The 23,248-nt window shown below is 65.2% G+C and overlaps 2 protein-coding genes across 5 annotated transcripts; one reads left to right on the top strand and one right to left on the bottom strand.

Moving 5' to 3' along the window:
- Positions 1–433: 433 nt before the first annotated feature.
- On the bottom strand, positions 434–19,979 carry CBS (cystathionine beta-synthase). 3 transcript variants are annotated; one of them, XM_082720709.1, is made up of 17 exons: positions 19,829–19,979; positions 17,242–17,455; positions 13,923–14,029; positions 13,428–13,562; positions 13,189–13,268; positions 12,964–13,098; positions 12,512–12,581; positions 11,129–11,220; positions 10,216–10,341; positions 9,730–9,814; positions 8,729–8,834; positions 7,308–7,385; positions 7,082–7,216; positions 6,422–6,530; positions 2,952–3,036; positions 2,490–2,531; positions 434–1,185 (listed from the first exon to the last, which is right to left on the bottom strand). In XM_082720709.1, exons 2-17 carry the CDS (start codon positions 17,445–17,447, stop codon positions 1,046–1,048), a joined length of 1,731 nt encoding a protein of 576 aa, XP_082576835.1. In that variant the 5' UTR covers positions 17,448–17,455; positions 19,829–19,979; the 3' UTR covers positions 434–1,045. The 3 variants fall into 3 exon arrangements, with proteins under 3 accessions (XP_082576835.1, XP_082576836.1, XP_082576837.1); XM_082720710.1 differs by lacking the exon at positions 2,490–2,531; XM_082720711.1 differs by lacking the exon at positions 17,242–17,455 and having other exon boundaries at positions 19,829–19,949.
- Positions 14,069–16,726, top strand: LOC309859872 (uncharacterized protein). 2 transcript variants are annotated; one of them, XR_014308997.1, is made up of 3 exons: positions 14,069–15,307; positions 15,451–15,627; positions 16,224–16,726. XR_014308997.1 is itself a non-coding variant. In XM_082721084.1 (2 exons), the coding sequence occupies exon 1, from the start codon at positions 14,584–14,586 to the stop codon at positions 15,550–15,552; it is 969 nt and encodes a 322-aa protein (XP_082577210.1). In that variant the 5' UTR covers positions 14,069–14,583; the 3' UTR covers positions 15,553–15,627; positions 16,224–16,726. The 2 variants fall into 2 exon arrangements, 1 of the variants encoding a protein (XP_082577210.1); XM_082721084.1 differs by having other exon boundaries at positions 14,069–15,627.
- Positions 19,980–23,248: the final 3,269 nt, after the last annotated feature.

Below are 23,248 nucleotides of genomic sequence, written 5' to 3'. Positions count from 1 at the left end.
GCCCGGTGGGAACCGCACGCACACATGTGCACTTACACACACACATGCACGTACGCACATACATGCACACACGCATGCGCATGTGCACTCGCACATAGGCACAGACATGCATGTGCACTTGCATATAGGCGCACGCGCGCGCGCGCGCACACACACACACACACACACACACGCAGCATTATCACGTGACCCAGCGGTTTCCGGCCGGGTGTGGAACCAGAGTTTGAAGCCGACCCGCAGACAAATACTTGGGCACACATGGGGTTCACGGCAGCAGAAACCACCCAGACGCCCGCCGGCAGTGCACGAAGGGACGAGCCGTGTCCTGCGGCGCGGCAGAAAGTCCCTCGGCCCTCAGCAGGAGAAGAGCCGCCCGCTACGTGTGGGCGAGCTCCAGAAGCGTCGCGCTGAGCCACAGAAGCCGACACAGAAGGCCGAACCACAGGATTCCGTTTATGTGATGGACCCAGACAGACCCATGAGACACAAAGCAGGCTGGCAGCTGCCAGAGAGGCCAGGGAGGGGACTGGCTCCATGACCCCGAGAACAGCACGTTTTTAAACTGACTATTATGGGAATGTCCCCTCCATCAGAAAACCCCAGACAAGACCCTCTGAGCGACCCGGCCCCAAGCAGACCCTGCTGCATGAGAGGGGGCATCGCACGCACCCCACTTCCCCAGACACCTTTCTGTTGCTCCCCGTCCTTGGGGGGACCAAGAAAAAGCACCTGCTGCTGCTGCTACCCGCCCCGCTCCTGTCGCGTGGGCGCCTCCAGCTGGCTGGGCTCTGCTCGGATTTCCGCGTTGAAATGGGTTAGAAGAAAGTTCAAGAAAGCCATCTACTCTAACAAACCATAAATAGACCCACAGGGTAGCCAGGCGTTAATGAAGGGGAACGAACATTCCTGCCGGCCGCGGGCTCAGCGCCGTCCACCTTCCCTGCTGCCCATCACGGGAGAGCAGAGCCAGCGGCGGGCGGTCAGCAGTCATGGGTTGTGCGCTCGGCTGTCGGACGCCACAGAGCACGGAGCCCCGCAGGCGGCGTCAGAGCTGTACGGTGGCCCCGGCAGGCCCGGACTTTGTCTTCTGCTCCCGCTCCCGAGCGGCCACGAAGTTTAGCAGGTCGATGGCCGTGACGACACCAAACACCATCTGCCTCTTGCTGGACTTCCCGTCGCTGTGGTCTGAGGACGAACAAGGCAGGAGGGTGTAAAGCTGCCTCGGTGTGCACTCGGGGCCAGTCGGTGCCTGAGTGTCCCCCCAGGAGGGCCCAAGCCGACCCCACCAGCAGCCGCCCTCCGACACGCGCCATCTGGGCGACGCCACACAGAGCGGGGTCCTGGCTTCTCCCCACCAGGCCTGCTGGGCCCGACGCCCCGTCTCACTCCTTCCTCTGTGGGGCCCCCTTGGTGGCCGGCACTCGTGTCCTGGCATGAAGTTCCAACCCTGCCCACACCCACGAACCACACCAGCTCACAGCTCCGAGCTGTCGTCAGACCCGGGTCCCTCTCACTCAGTGGCTGCCGCTGTGCTGCCAACTGGCAGAGGGTTTGGGGGATGGCTAATTTCACATGTCCGCTTCGCTAAGTCACGGGGCGCACCAATACTTGGTCAAAAGTATTCTGGCTGTCTGGGTGAGCCTCAGTATTTGATGGGGTACGCGGGGTACACCAGATGCCCTCCATGGCCTGGTGAGCCGCGCCTTATCAGTCGAAGGCCTGAACAGAACACAAAGGCTGATGCCCCCTGAGTAACAAGAGAAGTTCCTATCTTTGGACTCAAACTGAGATATCGGCCCTTCTTGGGCCCTCAGCCGGCCCGCTCACCCTGCAGCCCCTGGGACCTGCCAGCCTAGCACGTGAGCCAGTTTCTGATACTGAACCTCTCCCTACATCCACAAGTGCTGCTGGTGTCCCTGGAAAGCCGTGAGCGACACACGGAGGACCGGCAGAGCAGAGGAGCGGGTAGGAAGGGCTCGGGTCCCACCTCTCTGCCTAGTGTGGCCACTGAGGGCAGAGGTCACAGAGGGCGGGGGTTGGGAAGGCCCGGGGCGCCAGGCACCTCAGGAAGAAACGTGGAACCCAGAAGAGCCGGCCCCGGGCACTGCAGGGAGCACAGGCAAAGGGGTCTGCAGGCGCCTCTGGGACCTGCCCTCCAGGCCCCTCCAGGAGAAAATCGCCCACAGCCGAGGCGTGCTAAGGGCCACGTGGTCCGTGATGACCGCTGGGCTCTGCCGGCACGGCAGGAAGCGCTGTTGAGTGTGACTCTAAGAAAACTTTATTCCTGGACCCTGAGCTTGGACCTCCCAGCTCTTTCTCTTTTGTTTTGTTTTGTTTTTACTAGATGCTCAGATAGGAGTAAATGTGGCACTAGGAGGAGGAACCCTTGCACGTAAGCTTGGGCTCTAGGACCCTGGACAGCCTCTTTTGCCCTCAGAGGCTGCGATTCTGACCCCGAGCTGCCTCCGGGGCGGGCAGGGCGTACATACCTGCGGGCCCCCCCACCACGCCCGGCAAGGCCAGGTCCCGTGCTGTGGAGCCAAGGACGGAAGAGGGGTTAGACTCGGGGCTGCCCGGGCCCCAAGAGCAGCCCTCTGTTGGGAGGGTGGGCAGATTCCAGGCCCCGCCCGATTCTTACTCCCCAGGCCTCATCGTCACCAGAACTGGACCGGCAGTCCTAAAGCCCCGCGGCCTCCCCAGCAGCGGACCCCAAGGCAGGCCCACAAGGGGGTCCCTCAGAGCCACAGTCCAAGGCCAGTGGGGGTTGAAGGTCGGCTCCCCACCAACTCCCAGATGCCCTTCGAGGGACAAGGGCCTTCCTGCCCGCACAGCTCACAGCAGGAAGGCGCACAGAACCTGGGGTCGGGCCGTGGTGGCCAGCGCCCCGCAGAGCTCCCGCCACCCCAGTCCCAGCCCAGCCTGGAGCCAGCCCTAGAGCCACCCCTACTCACACTGGATCTGCTCGTGGACCACCAGGGCGAAGTGGTCCATCTCCAGGATGTGCGAGAGCTTGCCCAGCGGGTCCGTCAGGCGGATCTGGAAGAGAAGCGGTGCTCAGTGCACGCAGGGGTGGCCCAGCCGCGCTCCAACCCGGCCAGAGCCGGAGAGCGGCCACCCCCGTGGGCGCTGTCTGCCCGGCTGTCCAGTGAAGGCAGCAGAGCCTAGGACAGGCTGGGCACTGCCCCAGAAGGCCCCCCTGCAGCCTTTGTGGAGTCACAAATAAAACACAGGATGGAGAGAGCTGCACAAGGAACGTGAGCAGACACGGAGGCGGGCCACCGGTCCCTGAAAGACACAGGATGGCCTGCGCCTAACCCTGCGTGGCCGCGGCCGGCGGAGCTTCCCAGTCTGAGCCCCGTTCCGTCTGGCCATTCTGGGAACGGTGAAGCCGGCGAAAAGACGAGGGGCAAGCCGGGTGCGGAGGGGGCTCCCACGCAGTGTCGCTCGGCGGGGTACCGGCGCGGAGGCACCGGTCACAGCCCGGAGACCCCAGGAGACCAAGACGGAACCCCCACCTCAGCCGGCCTTTACGAACAACGGGCATCGGTCATGCACCCCGACAGACGGGCGGCAGCACGAGACCTAACGAGAGGAGATGCTGCGGAGAAGGGGAATGTGGGAACTCAGCGCCGCACTGGGCACCTGAGACGGAGGAGAACCCGCGGTGAGGAAGGACAAGGACACTCGGGTCCACCTTTCAGACACGAACACGAGCAGACACGCCTCCGCGCGGCTTCAGCAAAACGTGTTTCCGACGAGATGGGGAAGGGGCTCGGGGGACAACAGAGCGGACAGAGGACCCAGGAAGGAAAAGCCACAGCAGGGATGGAAGCCAGCCATGGCCCGGAGACCCTGGTCCTCCGGGGCTGGGGGGACAAGGCAGGCCCATGGCGGTCCCCGTCTCCAGGCCGGTCACCCCGCTCGGGCCACAGCTCACCACCAGCTGACCCCGCACCCAGGTCTAGGCAGGTCCAGCCCCTTGGGAAGGGCTGCCCGGACCTACGTCCCCCCAAGTACCAACATCACAGCTCAGGAAAGACCTGAAATGAGGTTTCTTGGCCCAAACGCCTGGGAGCCGGGGAGCCATGTGACCTCACGTCCAGAGGGAAGATGTGTGCCGTCCGCGAGAGGCCTCACTGGCCCCAGACTCTACCTTCGTTTAGAAATCAGTCTGAGGAGGCTGTTCCGGGTCGGGGCTCCCTGACCTGGTGGGGCCCCGTCACACTCGTCCCTCCCGGGGAGGTGATGTTCGCAGTGATCGAAGGCGACCTCCCTGCGAGCTGAATTCATGCCTTTTGAAAGCTCTTTCCACTTGTCAGGGCCCCGGAGGGAGAGGGAGCACTGTGAGGCCCTCCGGCGGGGTCTTCTCCCCGCGAGGTCACACCGCGAGGTTCTCAGAAGGGGACTTACAGTCGGGGCGCCCGCAGCCCAGCCCCAAGGGTCACTTGGCATTAGCCATGCACTCGGGTCATCTGTTCACGATCCCAGTAAAGTCCTTCACGGACCTGGACAGTCCTCCGTCCCCATGGCCTCCAAGGGCGTCCGTTCCCTGGGAGGGGCTGCAGGGGCTCAATGACCCTCTCCAGCCACACAGCGAGGGGGTCCCGATCGGAGGCGAGCTGCACAAGCCTAGCTGATTTCCAAACCGGCTGGCCACGCCGGAGCCCAGCCGGGTGCCCTTCCCATCTGGCTCCGGTGCCGGGGGCGGCCTCCCGTGGGAAGACGAGTGCTCACGGGGCCGGGCAGAAAGGGTCAGCGCTGGCCTGCGGGAGCCGAGTGCCCCTGAATGCGCCTCGGCAGGTCCGACGTGACGTGGCCAAGACGACCGCGGGGGTCAGGGAGCGCCAGGGAGCTGGGGCGGCGGCTCACTGCCGGTACCCGCGACACGGGTCCCACCCAGGCTTTCTCCCGTGGCCCCTGCATTCGCCTCCAGACAGGATCTGGTCCACGGAAGCCTCGCACGCCTGGCAAAGGACGACACCTGCCTCCATCCGCGCCAGCCCCGTGGTGCCCGGAGTGGAGCAGGCACACCAGGGCCCCTTCGCGGTTTGCTCCCGCCGGCCCTGCCCAGCATCTGGGTGGGAAGACACCAGGGTCCCCACACACAGAGACACTGAGGGTCCTGAAAGCAGCAGAGCCAGTGGGGGGCCCTGCCCGGGGCTCGGCCGTGCTATAAAGGCAGAGCCCTGCCAGCGTGGCCTCTGAGGAAGGGAACAAAACAGACGTGGGTGGCAGGTGGCAGGCCCGCTCTGCCTGTCCGTGCTCAGGCTCTGCCAGCCACGCGCACGCACGAAACCCCAGCGGCCTCCCGCAGAGAGACCCCCAGCACTGAGAGGCAGAGGAGCCACAGCGGCTTGCAGCAGGCCACGGCACAGGGGCAGCCACTTGCTGAGGGAGGGGCCAGGCGCCCACGGAATCAACCCCAAAAGGACTGAGCTGCCGTGGAGCCGGCAGGGGACGGACCGTGTGTGCGGCTCCCTGTGGATGGAGGACACATCAGGGAGCCGTGGGAAAGCAGCCGGACACGCGGCACATGCCACCCGCGAGGACAGGACGGGCGTGGCCTCCGTGGCACTGGGGGTTGGGGAGTGCGGGTAGCCTTTGGGGTGACCGGTGACGGCGTCCTGTCCCAACTGTGAACTGGGATGTGTGGGACGTGCTCACCGCGTGGCAGTCACACCTCCCAAGATGGAAAGGAGGGAGCAGGATAGCTGGTGGCCGCGGGGCCCGTGGACAGGCCACCCGTGCTCAGCGGGGCTGGCCAGCCACGTGCACGGGACACCGGGCTCAGGGGCGCGGAGGCCAGGCAGCCTTACGGTGCTTGCGACGAACGCACACACAGACCAGAGCCGGGCTCGGGGACTGTGAGGAGGGGCAGGCCGGGGCAGCGGGGGTGCTCACAGTTGGAGGAAGCAGGCGGACGCAGAGGAGAGGGGGTGGGGGTCCAGGCCAGGGGGGCAAGCTCTCCTGGGGGTGGCGTGGCGGGGGAGGGGGGGCTCTGCAGGCCCCAAGAGATGTGGTGGAAGTGGAAGCAATACTCGATTCCGGCGGGCGGGCGCCATGTGCCGGGGGAGGGGGCAGCACCTTTGTCCCTGGGTAGGGGCCCGACCCCCGACCCCCAGGCCTCTCACGTGGAACAGTCAATGGCCCACCTTCCCCCCACCGCCAGGTGGAAGCCAGAGCGCTCGGGCCTCGGCATGTTGGGGCCCGTCACGGTCTCAGGACACCCTCAGGGTCCCCCCAGCCCCGGCACGTTCCAGAATGTTCCAGTTCTCACTAGACAATCGGGCGCACCAGGGCATGAGTGTGCCCAGGAAAAGCGTGGCCCCGTGTTATGGGACAGTGGTGCCCGAGAGGCCCAGCTGGCTCCTGACCCCCGGGGGGCCACGCCGTGCCCTCCAGGCAGCGTCTCTGCTCGTACCTGCTGGAACTGCTTGTACAGGACTTTCCGAACTTGGTCTGACGGCTGGATCTTCCCGGCGAGCAGGGACGACAGCATGTTGCCCAGGGTCACCATCCCCAGGATCGCCCTGGGGGGTGGGGGACAGGCTCAGGGTCAGGGCTCAGGGCGCGTCCCCTTCCTTCCCCAGGGCAGAACATGCCCGGGGCCACCCTCGGTGTCAGATGGTGCCTTCTGGCCAAGGGCGCAAGTCCTCTCAGACCTCAGCCAGCACGAGCAGGGCATACGGGGGCAGAATGTGCCGACTGCTGGGTCCCCTGGGGGCTTCCGCTCTGACCAGCGTCGAGGCCGTCCCCGGGACCTGGACTCCTGGGGTGCGCATGGGGGTCGTCTTGGGAGCCTGTGCACACAGGTCACCTGTGCGTGGCCTGCCAGGCCTGGCGTGTCCCCCACCTGCCCCGGGGTGCACAGCAAGAGAGCCGTGGGACAGGGGGACCCCATCCGCAGGAGTGCACGTGGCCCACTCCCCACCCTGGCAGCTGCGCAGCGACCACTTGTCCATCGGGTCCCCAACCGTGCTGCGGCGTGCACGGCGGCCACCGCCAACCCACTGGCATGTCCCGAGGGCTGCCCCGTCCCGCAGCGCGGAGTGCAGTCCGGGTAGGGGTCGCAGACACTGACCCCGACTCGTCGACCACGGGCACCTGGTCGAAGCCCTTCTCGCGCAGGATCTCGATGGTGTGCTCACAGGTGACCGTGGGCAGCACGGTCAGCGGCGCCGACAGGCTCAGCTCCTGGACCCGGAGGTGCCACCACCTGAGCGACAGTTCAGGGCGGGCCGTGAACCGGGGACCAGAAGCACGTGCCCTGTGGCCACATGGGGGACTGTGGGGGCGGCGGTCCTCACCACGGCTTGGTCACCGTGAAGTCTTCCTCCTTCAGGAAGCCCTTCTGCAGCATCCACTTGTCGCTCAGGAACTTGGACCTGCGGGCATCCGAGGTCACCAGGGTTTGCATGGAGGGTCTCGCCGCTCCTCTGCCCACCGGTGGGGGGGGCGGCGCTCAGAGAGCCCGGCACTCCCCACTGGATGCCACGGTCCAGCAGAGACCCCACCATGGCCGAGGCTGCAGGGGAGGGGGAGCCCCGTGGGGACCCGGCGGGAGAGCTGGACAAGCAGCCCCCCGTGTCCGTGTCTGAGTGAGCGCAGGGCACAGCAGCTCCCGACCCTGGACCTGGGCCAGCAGGGCCCTCGCGGCCCCAGCCCACTGCTGACACTCGGGGACAAAGGGAGCACGACCCTCCTGGGGGTGAGGGACACCGGCCGCACCACGGCCACCTCATATGCAGTCACCCCCCACACCCGCCCCTCCTCTCACACCCCCTTCAGACTTTCTCGCACACGCGGCAAGCGTGAGTCAGACGCTCCTCCTGACCGGGGCAGGTGAGCCGCCAGCTGCAGGCGGTTTGGCTGCAGGAGCCCAGACGTGACTCACGCCGCCCCCGGGGGAGCACCGGAGACACGTACCCCAGCCCCCCGGGGGAGCACCGGAGACACGTACCCCAGCCCCCCGGGGGAGCACCGGAGACACGTACCCCAGCCCCCCGGGGGAGCACCGGAGACACGTACCCCAGCCCCCGGGGGAGCACCGGAGACACGTACCCCAGCCCCCCGGGGGAGCACCGGAGACACGTACCCCAGCCCCCGGGGGAGCACCGGAGACACGTACCCCAGCCCCCCGGGGGAGCACCGGAGACACGTACCCCAGCCCCCGGGCTGCGGAGCACACAGTGAGGGGCTGGTGGGCAGAGCGGGGGCGTCTCTAGATCTCTGACCCCCACAAGCCCGCCGCAGAGCACATGGGCCTGGGACCACCAGCCAGGCCTACGGTCTGCAGAGTCGGGACACAAGGTGAAGGGGTGGCAGAAGCCACTGGTCACATATTCCGCACCAGGTCCCACGGGGCCATCTGACCCCCCCGGGAGAGCCTCGGCCAGAGGCTGGACGGAGCTACAGGGGAGCGTGGAGGGCAGCAGGGAGGTGCGGTCACGGCCGCAGTCACCCTCCTCCCTCAACAGATGCTTTAGGCCAAACTGTCAAATGCGTCTAGAAGGCCCGAGGTGGGGACGAGACGGAAGGAGAAACCACGGACTCCTGAGACCCCCAAGGGGACCCCGAGGACCAGGAGGGCGGACACAGGGGCTGGGGTGTTGTGCAGGCCCCCACCCCACCACGTTCTGCCTGCAGACGTCAGGGGAGGCTTGGCGGCGGGCCAGAGCGTGGCCGGGAAGGACGGGGCGACCCGGGCGGATGAGGGGGCGCATCTCACATGTAGTTGCGAACGGAGTCGGGCAGGATCACCACGCAGCGCTGGCCCTCCCGCAGCTCCTGGGCCGCCTTCACGGCCACCGACACGGCGCTGCCCGCACTGCCACCTGCGGAACGGGACCGTGAGCGCGTGTGCATGTGTGCCCGGACGCACGCTGTTGGACCCCGGGGCGCCGTCACCTGTGGCTACCTCTGCGGAGAGCACCCCGCTTCTCAGGGCCTCCTGCCCTGCTCTCACCGGCTGAGCTCTGCGTCGGCTCAGGCTTTCCTCACTTGGCCCTGCCCCAGGGAAACCCAGACACCCCATGGCGGGTTTCACAGAGCATGTGCCTGTCCCCTCCGTCCTGAAGCCCCTGGGGGCCAAAACTAAGCTGCTTCCCTCGGGGGCATTGGGGGCTGTGAGAGCTGGTGGGGAGTGTCGTCCCACCTCCCCTGCCCCATGTGACAGACGCCCTCCAGCCTCTCCCGGCCGGGGACTCAGTTGACGACGAGCCCCCACTCCAAGGTCAGTGCTGGGCTTGACTGGAAACACAAGTGTCCCAAGAGCCTTGGCCTCACCCCCAGAACAGGCCAGCATGGCTGATGCCATTGCCAGGGCTCTTCTCACGGGCTGGGGGACCCAGGCGGGAGGCAGACGCCCGGCGCGCCCGGACCCCGGTGCCTACTTCCCCAGGAGCGCGACGCCTACTTCCTCTCCCGTCAAGCTACTGGGGTCTGCTGTGTCCCCAGGCCCCTCACCGCTCACGCTGTCCCCGAATCTGCGTGCCACGTCCCTGTTCTCACCAAGACCGTTCAACACAGAGCACAGAGCACGAGGGACCCAGAACAGCAGCCCAGAGCTCCGCGCTCCCCGGCCTCCTGCCCTCCCGCGAGGAGGGCGCCCACCGAGCACTGAAGGGCGGGCGGGCAGCACCTGAGGGGCCCGGCTGCGGCCCCCCACAGCCCCAGGAGGAGGGCGTCTCTCGCACCCCTGGACGGGAGCGGGCAGAGCCCCCCACTCACCGCACAGCAGACCCTCCTGCGCGATCAGCATGCGGGCGAAGGTGAAGGCCTCCTCGTCGTTGCTCTTGAACCACCGATCCACCACCTGCGGCCGGGACCGAAGGCCTGGGGGGTGTGACCGCCCCCTGCACCCCCGTATGTCCCCACGGGGCCCAGCCCAGACCCTCTCAAGAGCCTTGTCTGGGGTCCTTCTCCTCCGCCTCGCTCCCCTGCCCGAAGCACCTGGTGCTCCCTCCCTCTGCGGGGGCCTGACAGGCACACAAAGCTGGGTCTGACCGGCCACGTCCACGTCTGTGCCCAGCAAGGCCGCGGCACACACCTGTACGGTGCCGCCGGTTCCCCAGCCTTGACCGCCAAGACCGTGCTCCGCCCACCGCCCCGTGCAGTGCTCACGTCCCGGCGCCCCCTCCGTGGGAAAGCCGGTCCGAGGGCGCATGTCGCGGAGCGCTGGAGCCCCTTACGCGGAGGCGGCCCGGCTCTACCTACCGACCGGTCCAGCACCGTAGGGATGAAGTCGTAGCCAATGCCCTCCACCTCGTACACGGTCTGCTCCGTCTGGTTCAGCTCCTCGGGCTCCGCAAGGATGGAGCCCTCAGGATCCACCCCGATGATCTGCACAGCAGGCGGCGTTGGGGCCTGAGCCGGGCACAAGCCCCATCCGGCCAGGCCTGGCTTTCACCCAGGTGCCGGATCCCGACCCCAACAAGTGCCGGGTCAAGATTGGCCCCTGGGGCGTCGGTCTCATTCGCAGGCCTCAGGCCAAGCTAGAAACCCAGGAACCCACGCCCCCAGCCTTGGGCAGATTCCAAGGTAAACATTCACCTTGGGGCACTCTGAGGGGCCAGCATGTCGGGGGAAGGAGCCTCCCAGGGGAGAACCTGGTAGCGGGGCGCCCCAGGAAAGCGCTGACTGGCCCTGTGGGGACAGCTGAAGCCTGTGGGGCCGAGAGGGCAGAGAACGGACCACCCGCTGGATGTTTCTACAAGCCCCTCCCCAGGTCTGGGCTAAACCCCAAATCCAGATGCCCTCCCAGGTGCGGCCCATGTGAGACCCAAGCCTGAGAGCTTAGAGCTTCTGGAACAGTCCTTTGGAGGCCACCCAAGCCAACCATCTGCTCCCAGAGCATCTGGGCACGTAGGTCACGGGCCACTCCCAGACCCGCACAGACACACTCTGGCCCCGACACAAGGCTGGAAGCAGAAATGGCAGGAACTCTCAGCCCTAAAGCAGAGGCCGCTCTGCCGGCCAGATGCCCAGACGCCGGACGGGTCGGGTCCACTCCAGCTGTGGCGGAGGCCACCGGGGAGAGACGCGCCCACGTCGGGGCCTGTGTCTTGGGGCGGGGTCGGCGTCCACGTGCCCCCACCTCCCGCCCGTCCGCAGCCGCGGGGTCAGTCACCTTGCAACCCGGGCACTTCTCCTTCAGCTTCCTGGCGATGCCGGTGATGGTGCCACCCGTGCCCGCCGAAGCCACCAACATGTCCAGCTTCCCTGATGGGAGAAGCTGCGTCAGGGGGACGCCCTCGGCCACAGCCCAGCTGGCCCACCCTTTTTCCTTTTCTTAAAACTTTATCTAGTTGAGAGAACGCACACACGTGTGTGCATATGTGCAAGAACAGGGGAGCAGAGGCAGAGAGAGAAGCAGGGTCCCCCTGAGCAGGGAGTCCGTGCTCGATCCCAGGCCCCTGGGGTCATGACCTGCACCGAAGGCAGATGCTTCACCGACGGAGCATCCACCCCCACCCCCGCACCTATCAACGGGTGAAAACCTAACCCAAGTGAAGGCTGGTTATGGGAAAGTTCCAGAGAACCGATTCTCATGTTTCAACAGCCTTTCGTTACGGCGCCAGATCTCTGAAAGCGTTCACGGCGAGTGACCCCGGGGGCTTCATTCCAGTCTCAGCTGGCGGCCCACGGCCACGGCCACGGCCACCCCGAAGTGGCCTGCTTCCCTCCGTGGAGGCTGCCCCTGGGGGACGGGGCCCGGGCAGCTGAGTCTGGCTGGGGACGGGACTAAGGGAACCGGGTTACAGAGGAGTCAGAGGACACCCCAAAGCTCGGCTCCAACATCCCCTGCTCCCAGCCTGCTGAGAGGCGAGCTCCGACGGCCGCAGACAAGTCCGCGCGGGCACGCATGCCGGGGCAGACGCGGGTTTTTGCCAAGGGAGAGGGTGACCCAATGCTTGGAGCTCGCCGCCTGGCTCCTGGGCTCGGAACACGGCTGCACAGAAGCCCACGCCAGCACCAAACTCCGAGCAGAAAGCCAGCGGGGCCCACTGCCCCGCAACGACTCCCTCAAGTCTCTCTGGGAAATGGCCCGTCGGCAAACACCGCCATAGCCCCTCGAGGCCTTGGCTCCGAACGTGTGGAAAGGAAGGAAACCAACCCCAGGTGTCACCACCCATTCAGAGCGGGGCTCGATGCCAAGTGCCCTTCCACAGTGTGAGCCCAGGGACGCGTCCAGCACCGGCTGGGGACACATGCGCTCCCTGAGCTCGGGAGACGCTACGCGTCTGGAGGGCACACCGCTGGGCACACAAACAGGACTGCTCGTGCCTGGTGTTAGAGAAGAGGCAAAGGCAAAGTCCAAAAAAGCACACCAGAGCGAGAAACCTCTCTAAGGAGAGGCTTGGCAGAGCGTGTCACAAAGTGGGGGCATCTGAGGTGGGTTTTGAAGGACGAATAGGAGTTTACCAGGGAGAGGATAAGGGACTCAGACACTCCCAGGCAAGCAGGCGTAGAAGCCACGGAGGTGGACCACGGGGCGGGACGGGGTACGCACCGTCACACTGCTGCAGGATCTCCTCGGCGGTCGTGTCGTAGTGAGCAAGGGGGTTGCTGGCGTTGCGGTACTGCGCAAAGACGGCGAGGTCAGACACACCAGGAGCTGCAGCCACAGCGCGGGAGGCGCGCGGCTCAGAGCCGGGACGCTCCTGGCAGCTCCGGGGACAGTGGCCACAGCACGGGCAGTTCTGGGAACCTCAGCAGGCACGGAACACAAAATCCCATCTCCGGGAGCCCCGGGAGGGAAGCGTCCGGAGAAAAGGGTCTTGTGCATTTCACACCCATAAAGCACTTCCAGGGTCCCCTGTTCCAGCCCAGGGCCTGACCGGCCAAGACACCCCTGCTGCGGGCCAGGCACCCCTGCCGCCAGTGCGCCCTCCCGCCACCTCCCCCGCCCCCAAGAGAGGTCCCCGCCTCCGAGGGCACGACCGCCCCCAGCCCCACCCTCACCTGGTCCAGGATGTGAGAATTGGGGATCTCATTTCGGAGCCTCCACGCCACCCCCACGTGCGATTCGGGGGAGTCGAATCTGGCGGTGGTGGGTGTCCTCACGATCTCCGCCCCCAGGGCCCGCAGCACGTCCACCTGCAGAGGAACACAGAGGCCTGCGTGTGCCCCACCCTGCAACCAGGACCGGCATGTGGGGCGGCCCCGGCGGGAGGACCCCTGCCCCACCTTCTCGGTGCTCATCTTCTCCGGCATCACGATGACGCAGCGGTAGCCTTTCACGGCAGCAGCCAGGGCCAGGCCGATCCCTGGGGATGGGTGGGGGCGGTTTTTGAGAGGGGCAGCCCCTCCCCGCGACAGGTGCAGCTGGTGCAAACGGTCGGGGGAAGAGGCCAGCCAGACAGGCCAGCGGGCCGCAGCGGGTCGCCCGGGGCCAGGGGACCCTCCTGGCCTGTCCCGACACTCACCAGTGTTCCCGGACGTCGGCTCAATGATGGTGTCCCCGGGCTTCAGCGTCCCAGCCCGCTCGGCGTCCTCAATCATCCGCAGGCTGATCCGGTCCTTGACACTCCCGCCCGCATTGAAGAACTCGCACTTGGCCACTGGGAGCCAAGGATGGATCAGGAGAGGACGCCCTGCGCCCCACCGATCCCCCCACCCCTGCCCCGTGCTCTGATACAGCCCGGATGTGGGGACAGACACGGTCTCTGCTGAGTCTGCAAACCAGCCCCTCTCCGTTCCCGCCTCCCACCTGCTCCTGGAGGGGGGGCCGGTCCGAAACTCCCACCTGCCTCCACCTGTGGGCCCTACGGCCCCTCCCCCTGAAGGAGACAAAGACCCCCGAGGAGCCCCTGCAGGGTGACGGGCCAGGAAAAGCCTCCGTGGGTGGGGGGCCTGGGGGTCCACCCTCGCATCCCTGCGCCCCCCGAGCCAACCACAGGACAGAGCGCGCCGGCACTCACAGAGCTCACACTTCAGGCCAAACTTCTTCCCAATCTTGTTGATTCTCACCATGGGGGTGTCCCCAATTTTCTTCAGGATATCTGGCAAGATTTTAGGGGATTTTGCCCTAAAACAGAGAAGTCCATGATTATTCAGTCTTGGCACGTTGTCTTAAGTCAGTCAAGTAAATCGAAGAACGGGGTTTCCCGGGATCCGAGTGAGGACAGAATCCACACGCAGGGAGGAACGTCCCAGGCACACGCACACCTGCACGCGCACACGCCACAGGAGGACATGTACGAGCCCCGCCTAGAGCTCGGCTCAGGGTCAGCTGCGCCAAGGTCGTGTCCTTGGCAGCAGGGGTCACAGGGCGGCTGGGCGCAGGGACGCAGGACCCCTCCGTAGGGTTTCTGCAACTTCTCACGTTAACGTTATTTCCAGATAAGGTCGCTGAAGGACAGCACTTTGACAAGGTCCCGGTCGATCTGTTCGGGGAGTCTTCTTTGGGGACCCTCACTTCCTCCCCTCTCTCAACCCAAGCCTCAAGGTTCCTGCTTTTCCTTTCCTTGATGAACGCACTGATGCCGACTAATGCACTAATGCACTGATGTGCGTGCCCCAAGGCCCCCAGGGCTGCCCGTCTGCCCACCAGGCTGGGGACAGTGGCTGCAAAGGGCTCGCATGGGGCACCTGGCGCTGTCTAGAAAATGCCAGGCCCTGGCAGTGGGAAGTACCACGCTCAAAAGCAAACCACAAAGACCACGAGGAAGCCCCTGGTGCCCCTGGAGTCAGGGTCAGGATGAATGCCGAGGCGGACCTCCAGCTCAGCGTGGGTCTCCGTACCACGGACCTGCTGTCCCCCTCCCCGTTCCGGCGACGGCGACCGGCTGCCTGTCCCCATTCTCCCACCCGGTGACAGGTGACAGGCGGGTGTGGACAGCCCAGCGGGCGCGGGTGTGCAAACCAGGATACGTGTACTTCCTGAAGGGCCCCCCCGAACTTCCCTCCATCCTCACCCTCAGGGACCGATGCCAATTCCGCACCCTCTTCCCGTCTGCGCCAAGGGTGTGCTCGCCCAACGGTCACCTGGGAACATGCCCCACAGACCCGAGTCTCCAGAAATGCAGCCACTTCCTACACCCCTGGCTCTCACGCACATTCTGGGGTTCTCAGACGCAGCAGGTCCACTGCTCCAGGAACCTGCTGTGGTCAGATTCCTGGCCCCATGCCCAGCACCAGCGGGCTCAGCTTCCCAGGGGGTCCGGAAGCCTTAAGGAGGCAGCATTCCAGCCTGGGGGCCTGGACGAGCCGGAACCAGCCTCCCACTGCAGCCTTCCCAAAGCTCAGAGGACACCCCGTGGGGTGAGCTCAGCAGAGAGGCGCCTCACAGATGCGCGGCCGAAGGGTGAGCCTGGCTGGGGCCCAGGGCTCCTGACCTTGGCCTGGGAGGGAGGCCAAGACCTCAGTGTGAGGCGGGCGCTGATTCATCAACTAGCCAGAGGCACAGAGGTAAACAAGTTACCCCTGAATCATCCTGCCCCCCCGCAGGGGCTGAGGCCCACCTGCTCTGGGCAGGAGAACCTGGGGTTCCTGACTCAGCACCAGGCCTTGGGGGGCAAACCCCGCCCCCCAGAAGCTTGCCTGAGGTGAGCAGCGCAGGAGCCTGAGAACCGAGCAGGGCCGAGCCTGGAGGCCTTCAGGAGGGTAACCCCACAGCATCTTCGGGTAAAGCACGCACCTCACCGCTGCGCCCACCCTGGCCCTCCTCCCACGCCCATTCCACGGGGAACCATCTAGAATCCCTCCCCCAGATGTCCCTGTGGCTTCAGTCTATCCAGACACGGCCCTGTCCCCCACCCAGCCCCAGCACACCTGCGTCCTCACCCGAGGCTCCCCAAGCTCCACGGGCCCCGGACCCCCGGGGTCTTGCGTTCCCCCGGCCGGTCAGCCCCAGCACCCCCGGAACTCTGGGCCTGAGCCGGAATGAGCATCACAGGGGACACCAGCCCATTAAGGGCTTTTTAAGAGAATGGATCAGGCCGGTGTGTGAGATGCAGGTCTGACGCTATCTCAGCCCGGGAAGAGAGCATCCTCTCCACCCCGGGCTTTCTGAGTTAACGCTCGGGAGCCTGCAGGAACCTGGGTCTCTCTCTGCTGCCCCCCCCCCCACCACGCCACCCCCGACCCTGGCAACCATGCCCCAGCCTCCCCGCCTGTCTGCCCACGGCTGCGCTTTGCCTGCGATGCGAGGGCTCATCCCACCCCAGCAGCGGCCAGCGTGGCCTCCTCCACTCCCAGCCCTGAAACTCGTCTGTTTGCAGCTTCTGGGACATTCGTCATCTCCGTCAGCTGAGCCTGCACCCCCGCCAGCCCTCGCTTCTGACGTTCAAACTGGGGGTCACGAGCGCTGGTCCAGCAACGTCCCCGGGACAAACAGCACACGCCTGGGAGCACCTCCCGGACCTACCTGTCCCGCTTTCGGGAGATTATACCAAGGACACGAGACAACCCCGGGCACTCAGCTTTTATCCCGGGACAGGGACTTCTGTCCTGTTTTTCCCTTTCCCACAGACAGATCTCCTGAACCTACAACAGGTCGTAGGTATCGTGGGTTTTCGTTAAGGACAGAGTTTTCTGGGGCGCCTGGTGGCTCAGTGGGTTAAAGCCTCTGCCTTCGGCTCAGAATATGGTCCCAGGGTCCTGGGATCGAGCCCCGCATCGGGCTCTCTGCTCAGCGGGGAGCCTGCTTCCCTCTCTCTCTGCCTGCCTCTCTGCCTACTTGTGATCTCTGTCAAATAAATAAACAATCTTTAAAAAAAAAAAACTTAGGGAAAAAAAAGTTTTCTACAGATAATTCTTCACATGAGATCATCACAAACATCCCAATACTCAATAAAAGGCCTAACGAGTTTCCACGCGACAGCCTCGGCCCAACCACGAAGGAGCCCGAGGCAGGAAAATATTTCCAATCAGAAGCGTTCATCACCCGATGCATAAAAGCGCAGGCATGTTCCTAAGGACCAACACCCGCGGGCTGGCCTCCCACACGAGGGGGTGGCCCGTGTGACGGGGCAGGAAACGTCTCCCGCACGGGTCGCTCCAAGTCTGCGGCTTGTTACAGGCTCAGCGTCGACCCTCGCTGCGCACGAGTCTAGGGGCCCGGCTACCGTGCAGACAAGCCCGGGCCTCTCGGAGCCTCGGCCCACTCCCCCCGACAGCGCCCCTGCCCCAGCTCACTGGCCCTCCGGAGGGATTTCGAGGGGGGACCACACCTCAGGCCAGGGGGCTCCCAGGAAACAACGTCCGCCCTTCCACTGCCCACTGTCCACGGGCACTTACACGGGGGCGTGGTGATGCGGAGAGTCGGAGACGGGCCTGCCCAGCTGCCAGGAGCACCTGCTTGGGGCATCGGGACGGATCCACAGACGTTCCTTGGCTTCTTTGTCCCCCGGGGCCCTCTTCTCCAGGCTTCCTTTCCCCAGCTGTGCCCCCGTGAGGTGGGGACACGCCATGGACCCGTCTGCTTGGGGCGTCTCGGAAGGCATCCTGGGATCTGCCAAAGGGAGGGGACAGAGTCCATTCAGGCCGTTTTAAACACCTGCCGCCAGACCTGGGGGGTTGGGCTCAACTGGTCCCCCTGGGGTGGGGGTGGGGGTTGGGAACGAGCACGAGTTTCAACTACAGCCCTGGCTGCTCCCCAAAACGTTAACACAGACCCACCATGCGGGTCGGCGCCGCACCCCCAGGCACAGACTGACCCCAACGACCGGGAAGGGGGGTGGGAGCGGACGCCGGGAGAAACAGAGCGCGGCGTCCCCACAAGTCAGAAATAGTACTGGGTTATGAAAAAGCAGTAAAACTTCAAATTTCTTCTCAATACGAGGGCACGTGGGGGAAAAAAAGGGTTCCTATGTGGAGGTGACGGGTATCTTGACTGTAACCGTCAAAACAAACACAAAGTTGTAAAAAGGGCTTCGAATGGCATCTGTAGGACAGGTTGGGGGGGGGGTCAGGGCCGCGGGGGGAGCTCAGTGAAGCGTCTGCCTTTGGCTCAGGTCATGATCTCGGGGTCCTGGGATCGAGCCCCACGCTGGGCTCTCTGTTCTGTGGGGAGCCTGCTTACCCCCTCTCTCTCCCTGCCTCTCTGCCTGCTTGTGATCTCTCCCTCTATGTCAAATAAATAAAATCTTAAAAGACAAAAACAAAAACACTCTAGAATCCGGTGGGTTTGGAAAAGTCCCTGCCAGAAGCTCACGGTAGGAGCCCTGGCTCTGGGCCGTCTCTTGCGCACAGCCACACAGCTCCTCTGGGAAGCGGGAGGGACCCCAGATCCCAGACCTGCTATCTCTGCTCCCCGAGAGCTCTGTAGGGCAGTTCCATTGTGAAAAGGCTGGGGGCCCCGGGGAACTGGGCTGAAGCTGCGCACAGGGCTCCTCCCCCAGAGATGCAAATCCACTCCCCTGCTCCCTTTCTCCTCTGGAGCTCACCTGGCCAGGTGACGGCTAGCGGGCGAGCGCAGAGGCTGCCCCAGCTGGGTCTCTTTCCTCCAGCGCAGGTGGCCTGATGCAGCCCAGCCTAGCGGCTCCCCACAGAGACCCAGGCCAGAGCCTGCCAGCAGGGAGTTAAGAGGGTTGGGACCCTTTGCAAGTCATACCCCTTGGGAACGATGCAGGCCGAGGCTCCCCCCAAGCCTGGGGCATTCTGAGAGAAACCAGCTCCCAGCTGTCCTGCCCTGCGGCATCCTTAGAGCAGTGGTTCCCTCAAGGGGACCACAGACTTCTACTGGGGTCAGACCTTCCCTGAACCCACTGGAGGACCTCCTTCTTCCTCCTTTTGGAAACACCTAAGCAGAACAACACCTGTTCTCCGGCAGTCGCCAGAGTGGCCTGTGGGCAGGTGACCTGCATCTGGCAGAAGACCCCGTCACCAACGTAGCTCCCCATGAAGGGCCGGCAGCGCCCCTGCCCGGTATGCGCCCGCTGGGCCGCAGGACTGCCACGGACCGGCCACCCACGCCTTTCTGGCGACTGACCTCGCCTGGCGCAACCTGCGGCCCGGTAGGAGCTGCTGCGTCCACTGACGGAAGCCGAGCGAGTCTCCGTGGCCCCCAAAAGCACTGCGTCGCGCGCTCGCTCAGGGAGCGGTCCGAACCCGCGGGCCTCACCTGCGGAGACGGCCTCACCTGGAGCCGCCCGGCGGGCTCTCGCCTCACCTTAAACCGCAAGACCCCCCACCCCCGTGAGGACGGCCCGAGTGCACCCTGTGCTCTGCAGACACGCACCAGTCGACCCCGTGTTTGGGGGTGGGGGCGGTCAGGGTCAAGGGCGCAGGGGTGCTAAACTTCTCCCTCGAAGTGTGAGTTTTCAGGCGTGAGAGCGAAGCCCGGAGGGACAGTGCGGGATGCGCACGCCCAGCTCACCTGGAGGAGCTCCGAGTTTTGCGTTCCCGCTCACTCCCCAGCCCGGCCGTCCGCCTCGCTTAGGGTTCGGGGAAGTGGGGGTTTCAGGGCATCCTCCCCCCACCCCGCGTCCCCTCCCCCCGTGGACACCCGCTCACGTGCCGCCCACGCAACTCCGTCAATATTTACTCCCGCCTCCTACAACTGGGAAAGGAGCATTTGCGAAACTGCCCTTTCCCGTCCAAAAAAGCAGCGAAAACTCAATGATCGCACCCCGCCCCCGCCCCCACCCCATTCGCTCCACAGCCACGGGAGTCGGGGGGCAGGCCCGGGGCCGCGTGCATGCGGCATCCACAGCTTCACGACCGCCCGGGTGCGCGGGAGCGGGGAGGTCCAGGGGCGCGGGACGCCAGCCCCGCTCCGCCGAGTGCGGCTGGAGATGATGCAACTCCGGGGGGGACGATCCGGGCCCCCAGCCCGAGCCTCCGGCACATTGGCGGGGCGGGTCTCGGCCCGGCGGGCGCTCACCTGGACGCGGACGCGAGAAAGCGGTGCGGGGCGGGAGCGTCCGGGCGCGAGAGCTGCGGGCCCGACTCTGCTCACCCGAGCCGCGAACCTGGAACTGCGGGGCCACCCGGACCTCGCGGCCGACGGTGCGCGCAGGCGATTGGCCGAGAGGCGGGGGCGGGGGCCGGCGCGCGGCCAATCCCGAGTGCGGAGCGCCCCGCCCGCCGCCGCGCGTGTCCCCGCCCCTCCCTCTCGCCTCACCCCTCTCCCGCCCCCAACTCCCTGCCCCCCTGCCCAGCCCCGGGTCCGGCACCCCGCCCCCACTCACACTGCAGGGCCGCACGGCCCGGACCCCGCCCCCAACTCCCCGCCCCCACTGCCCAGGCGCAGGGCCAGGACCCCACCCCCTCCCCCGCCCCCAACTCCGCGCCCTCACTAAACAGCCGCAGGGCCGGGACCCCGCCCCACTGCCCAGGCCCAGAGCCAGGACCCCACCCCCCGCTCCCCAGCCCCCAGGTCCCCGCCCCCACTGGTCAGGCGTCGGGCCGGGACCCCGCCCCTCGTTCCCGTTCCCCCTCCCCTCACCACCCCCCACCCCAGGCCTCCAACTCCCCGCCCCCACTGCACAGCCGCAGGGCCGGGACCCCGCCCCTCACCCGCCCCTCCCCCGCCCCTCCCCCGCCCCAGTGTCCAACCGCGGGCCCTCGTCGCGGTTTCTACTCCGCTTTCACGCGTCCGCCGGCCGGGAGCCCCTTTGCCCTCCTCTCCCCCCGGTTCCCCGGACACCGCCCCGCCCCTGCCCGTCCCCAGGACCCCCCACCAGAACCGCAGACTCCAGGGGTGCGGACACTGCGTACTCGGTTCTGTTTTACGTGGTGACCCGCTTGCTCTGTCGATAAGACGCGCGCCCTCCGGAGCGGGGGAGGGGCTGGTCCTGCCGCGAGGCTGGGGCTCCGCAGAACCCCGTGCGCCAGGTCCCCCCACGCCGGCCCTGGTTCCCGCGGCTTCGGTCAGGGGGGCGCCCAGCGGGAACGCGGCACCCGGGCTCTGGCTTCCCCGCGGCGGGGTCCCCGGGACTGACTTCTGCCCCCCGTGCTGCAGGTGCCCCGCGGCCCCAGGGCTTGCCCTCGGAGCCTGTCCGCCCAGTCCGGGCACTGGGAAGGAACCGGAGCTCGCCGGAACCTTGGCCTGAAGTCACAAACGCCGCTCAGAAACACGTGTCACCCAAGCTCTCCCCATCAACGCTGGCTGCCGCCCCGAGGGCGCCCTGGGGTCACCGGGAAGGCCACCCCCAACAGGATTTCAAACCTGTGTGCTCTTGACTTCTAAGGAGCCGGCCTCGTGGGGTTCTGGGGCTGACCGGCACCTGTGGGACTGACAGGCACAGGACTGACAGTCCACAGGTGTGGACAGAGGCGGAAGCATCATTGGCTCAGCCCAGGTGGGGCTTCTGTCCCGGGCTCTGGAAACTCAGGGAAACTCAAATGGCCTCTGCCCCTGGGGTGCTCTATTCCAGGAGGGGGGCCCGCAACAAGGTCTCGTTTTATAACAAAAGTTCCACTAATGGGAATTAATGTGAAGAACGAGGAAGACCTGAATGGGAGGGGGTGTGATGTCAGGCGCTCCAGAAGGTGCCACAGACAGGTGACAGGTGACCGGGGGAGCCAGTCTTGTTCTCAAGGAGGAATGTTCTGTGCTGAAAACAGCCAGGGCGCTAATGCCTGGGGCAGGAACGAGCCCGGGGGGGCTGGAAGAACCCAGGAAAGGTCAGTGTGTCCCTGAGGCCCAGCAAGGGACAGGAGTGGGGGAGGGGCGGCGGGCCAAGAGGACAGGGTCCAGCCTTCAGCCGCCACCCTCCGGGCCCTTGGACAGTTTCAAACTAGGGAGTGTTTATTTATTTATTTAGAAGATTTGATTTAGTCATTTGACAGCACACACAGGAGCCTGGAAGAGGGAGCAGCAGGCTTCCTGCTGAGCAGGGAGGCCGATGCGGGGCTCGATCCCAGGACCCTGGGACCAGGACCTCAGCCGGAGGCAGACGTCCTTCTAAGAGAAGTTGGGACCACTGAGGCACAGACGGAAGTCATGCTGGCACAGGAGGAGGGACTCGGGCTGCACCCCACAGCCACCCTACCCTAGCTGGGCGTGGCAGGAGGGCCCCTTCCCTGAAGCCTGGGGGGTGGGCCCTGCGGCCGCCTTTTGGACTTCTAGCCTCCAGAAGCAAGAGACGAGAAATTTGCGTCGTTTTAAGCTATCTGCGTTTGTAGTGATTTGCTATGGTGCCCAAGTACTAAAAAAAAGCTTTAAAATGTTGACAGAATTTCAGACTGTCAGGAAAGGGGCAGGAACCATAAGAATTCCCAGATGCCCTTCACCCATTTTCCAAGTGTTCAATTTTTTAAAGATCGTATTTTTGAGTCATCTCTACAACCGTCGTGGGGCTCAAACTCGTGACTCCGTGATGAACTGTCGTGGGCTGCACCAACCGAGCCCGCTGGGCGCCTCCAAAGGTCACATTCCCACTGCGTCTTCTCCACGCTGGGTCTCTGCCTGTCTCCGTAGTGAGAACGCGAGCGCACACGGTCTGTCCATCCGTGAACCAGCTGGCTCTTCTGGATGGGTCACAGGAAGCCGCAGACCTGGTTTCTCTTTCCCCCTACTTCAGCGTCTATTTCTGAATAACAATCGTTTTCCATGAGCTCCAGCCAGCGGTCAAAGTCAAGAAGTTAAGCTACAACTGCTTGAAAGAAATTTAGTCTTTAAAAGACAACCAAACCGGAGATGAAGTCACCGGTGATACAGACCCCAGGGTCGAACCAACGGTCCCTCTGCGGACAGTCCCCATGGTGCCGGGCACCGCGAGCAAGTCCCGGACGTCTGAGCTCCTGTGGGCGCTCTTATGTGAAGCCACGGGCATTGGTGACGTGTACAGGACAGACGTCTTGTAGGACGTCCCCGATGTGTCTGATGTTTTCTCGTGACTGGCGCGGGATGGCCTCCTGGGGGAAGGCCCGGGGGCGGGGGGACGAGGACAGAGGGGTGTCTGCGTGGCCCCTCTCCGGCCACTGGGATTCTCCTCTGTGAAGGTGTGGGTCTTACGCTTCGTAACTGGTAAGACTCTTTGGAGAGATGCTTCGGAAATACCCCGTGACCTTCTCAAGCCCGGCATCCTCTGGGGGAAGCTTCCTTGGAGAGTCCGCCTGAATCGGTTTCAGCGACAGTGGTGGCCAAGGGGGTGTTCTAGGTCCGGGCCCCTTCTGCCTTTGTTACTTGGCACTCGGACACAGCAGAGGTGCCTCGCCCCACTCCCGCACCTACGCACCGATCTACACCCGTGTGCACTCAGGTCCGTTATTTTTTTTTAAAGGTTTCGTGTATTTATTTAACAGAGAGAGACGGCGGGAGCAGTGGGGTTGGGGGTGGGATGGGGGAAGGGCAGAG

The sequence above is a fragment of the Mustela nivalis genome, assembly GCF_964662115.1.
Source record: "Mustela nivalis genome assembly, chromosome: 1".
NCBI classification, from domain to species: domain Eukaryota; kingdom Metazoa; phylum Chordata; class Mammalia; order Carnivora; family Mustelidae; genus Mustela; species Mustela nivalis.
The sequence above is the reverse complement of the archived record's forward strand: the minus strand, read 5'-3'. Positions and strand labels throughout refer to the sequence as shown.

What these genes read in the sequence shown, in the direction of transcription:
- LOC309859872 (XM_082721084.1), top strand. Translation starts at nt 14,584, where the DNA reads ATGGGGCACCTGGCGCTGTCTAGAAAATGCCAGGCCCTGGCAGTGGGA.
- CBS (XM_082720709.1), bottom strand. Translation starts at nt 17,447, where the DNA reads ATGCCTTCCGAGACGCCCCAAGCAGACGGGTCCATGGCGTGTCCCCAC. An exon ending in GCCGACGTCCGGGAACACTG is followed by an intron (nt 13,269 to 13,427) that starts GTGAGTGTCGGG and finishes ACCCATCCCCAG; the next exon opens with GGATCGGCCTGGCCCTGGCT. An exon ending in TGTACAAGCAGTTCCAGCAG is followed by an intron (nt 3,037 to 6,421) that starts GTACGAGCAGAG and finishes CTTCTCTTCCAG; the next exon opens with ATCCGCCTGACGGACCCGCT.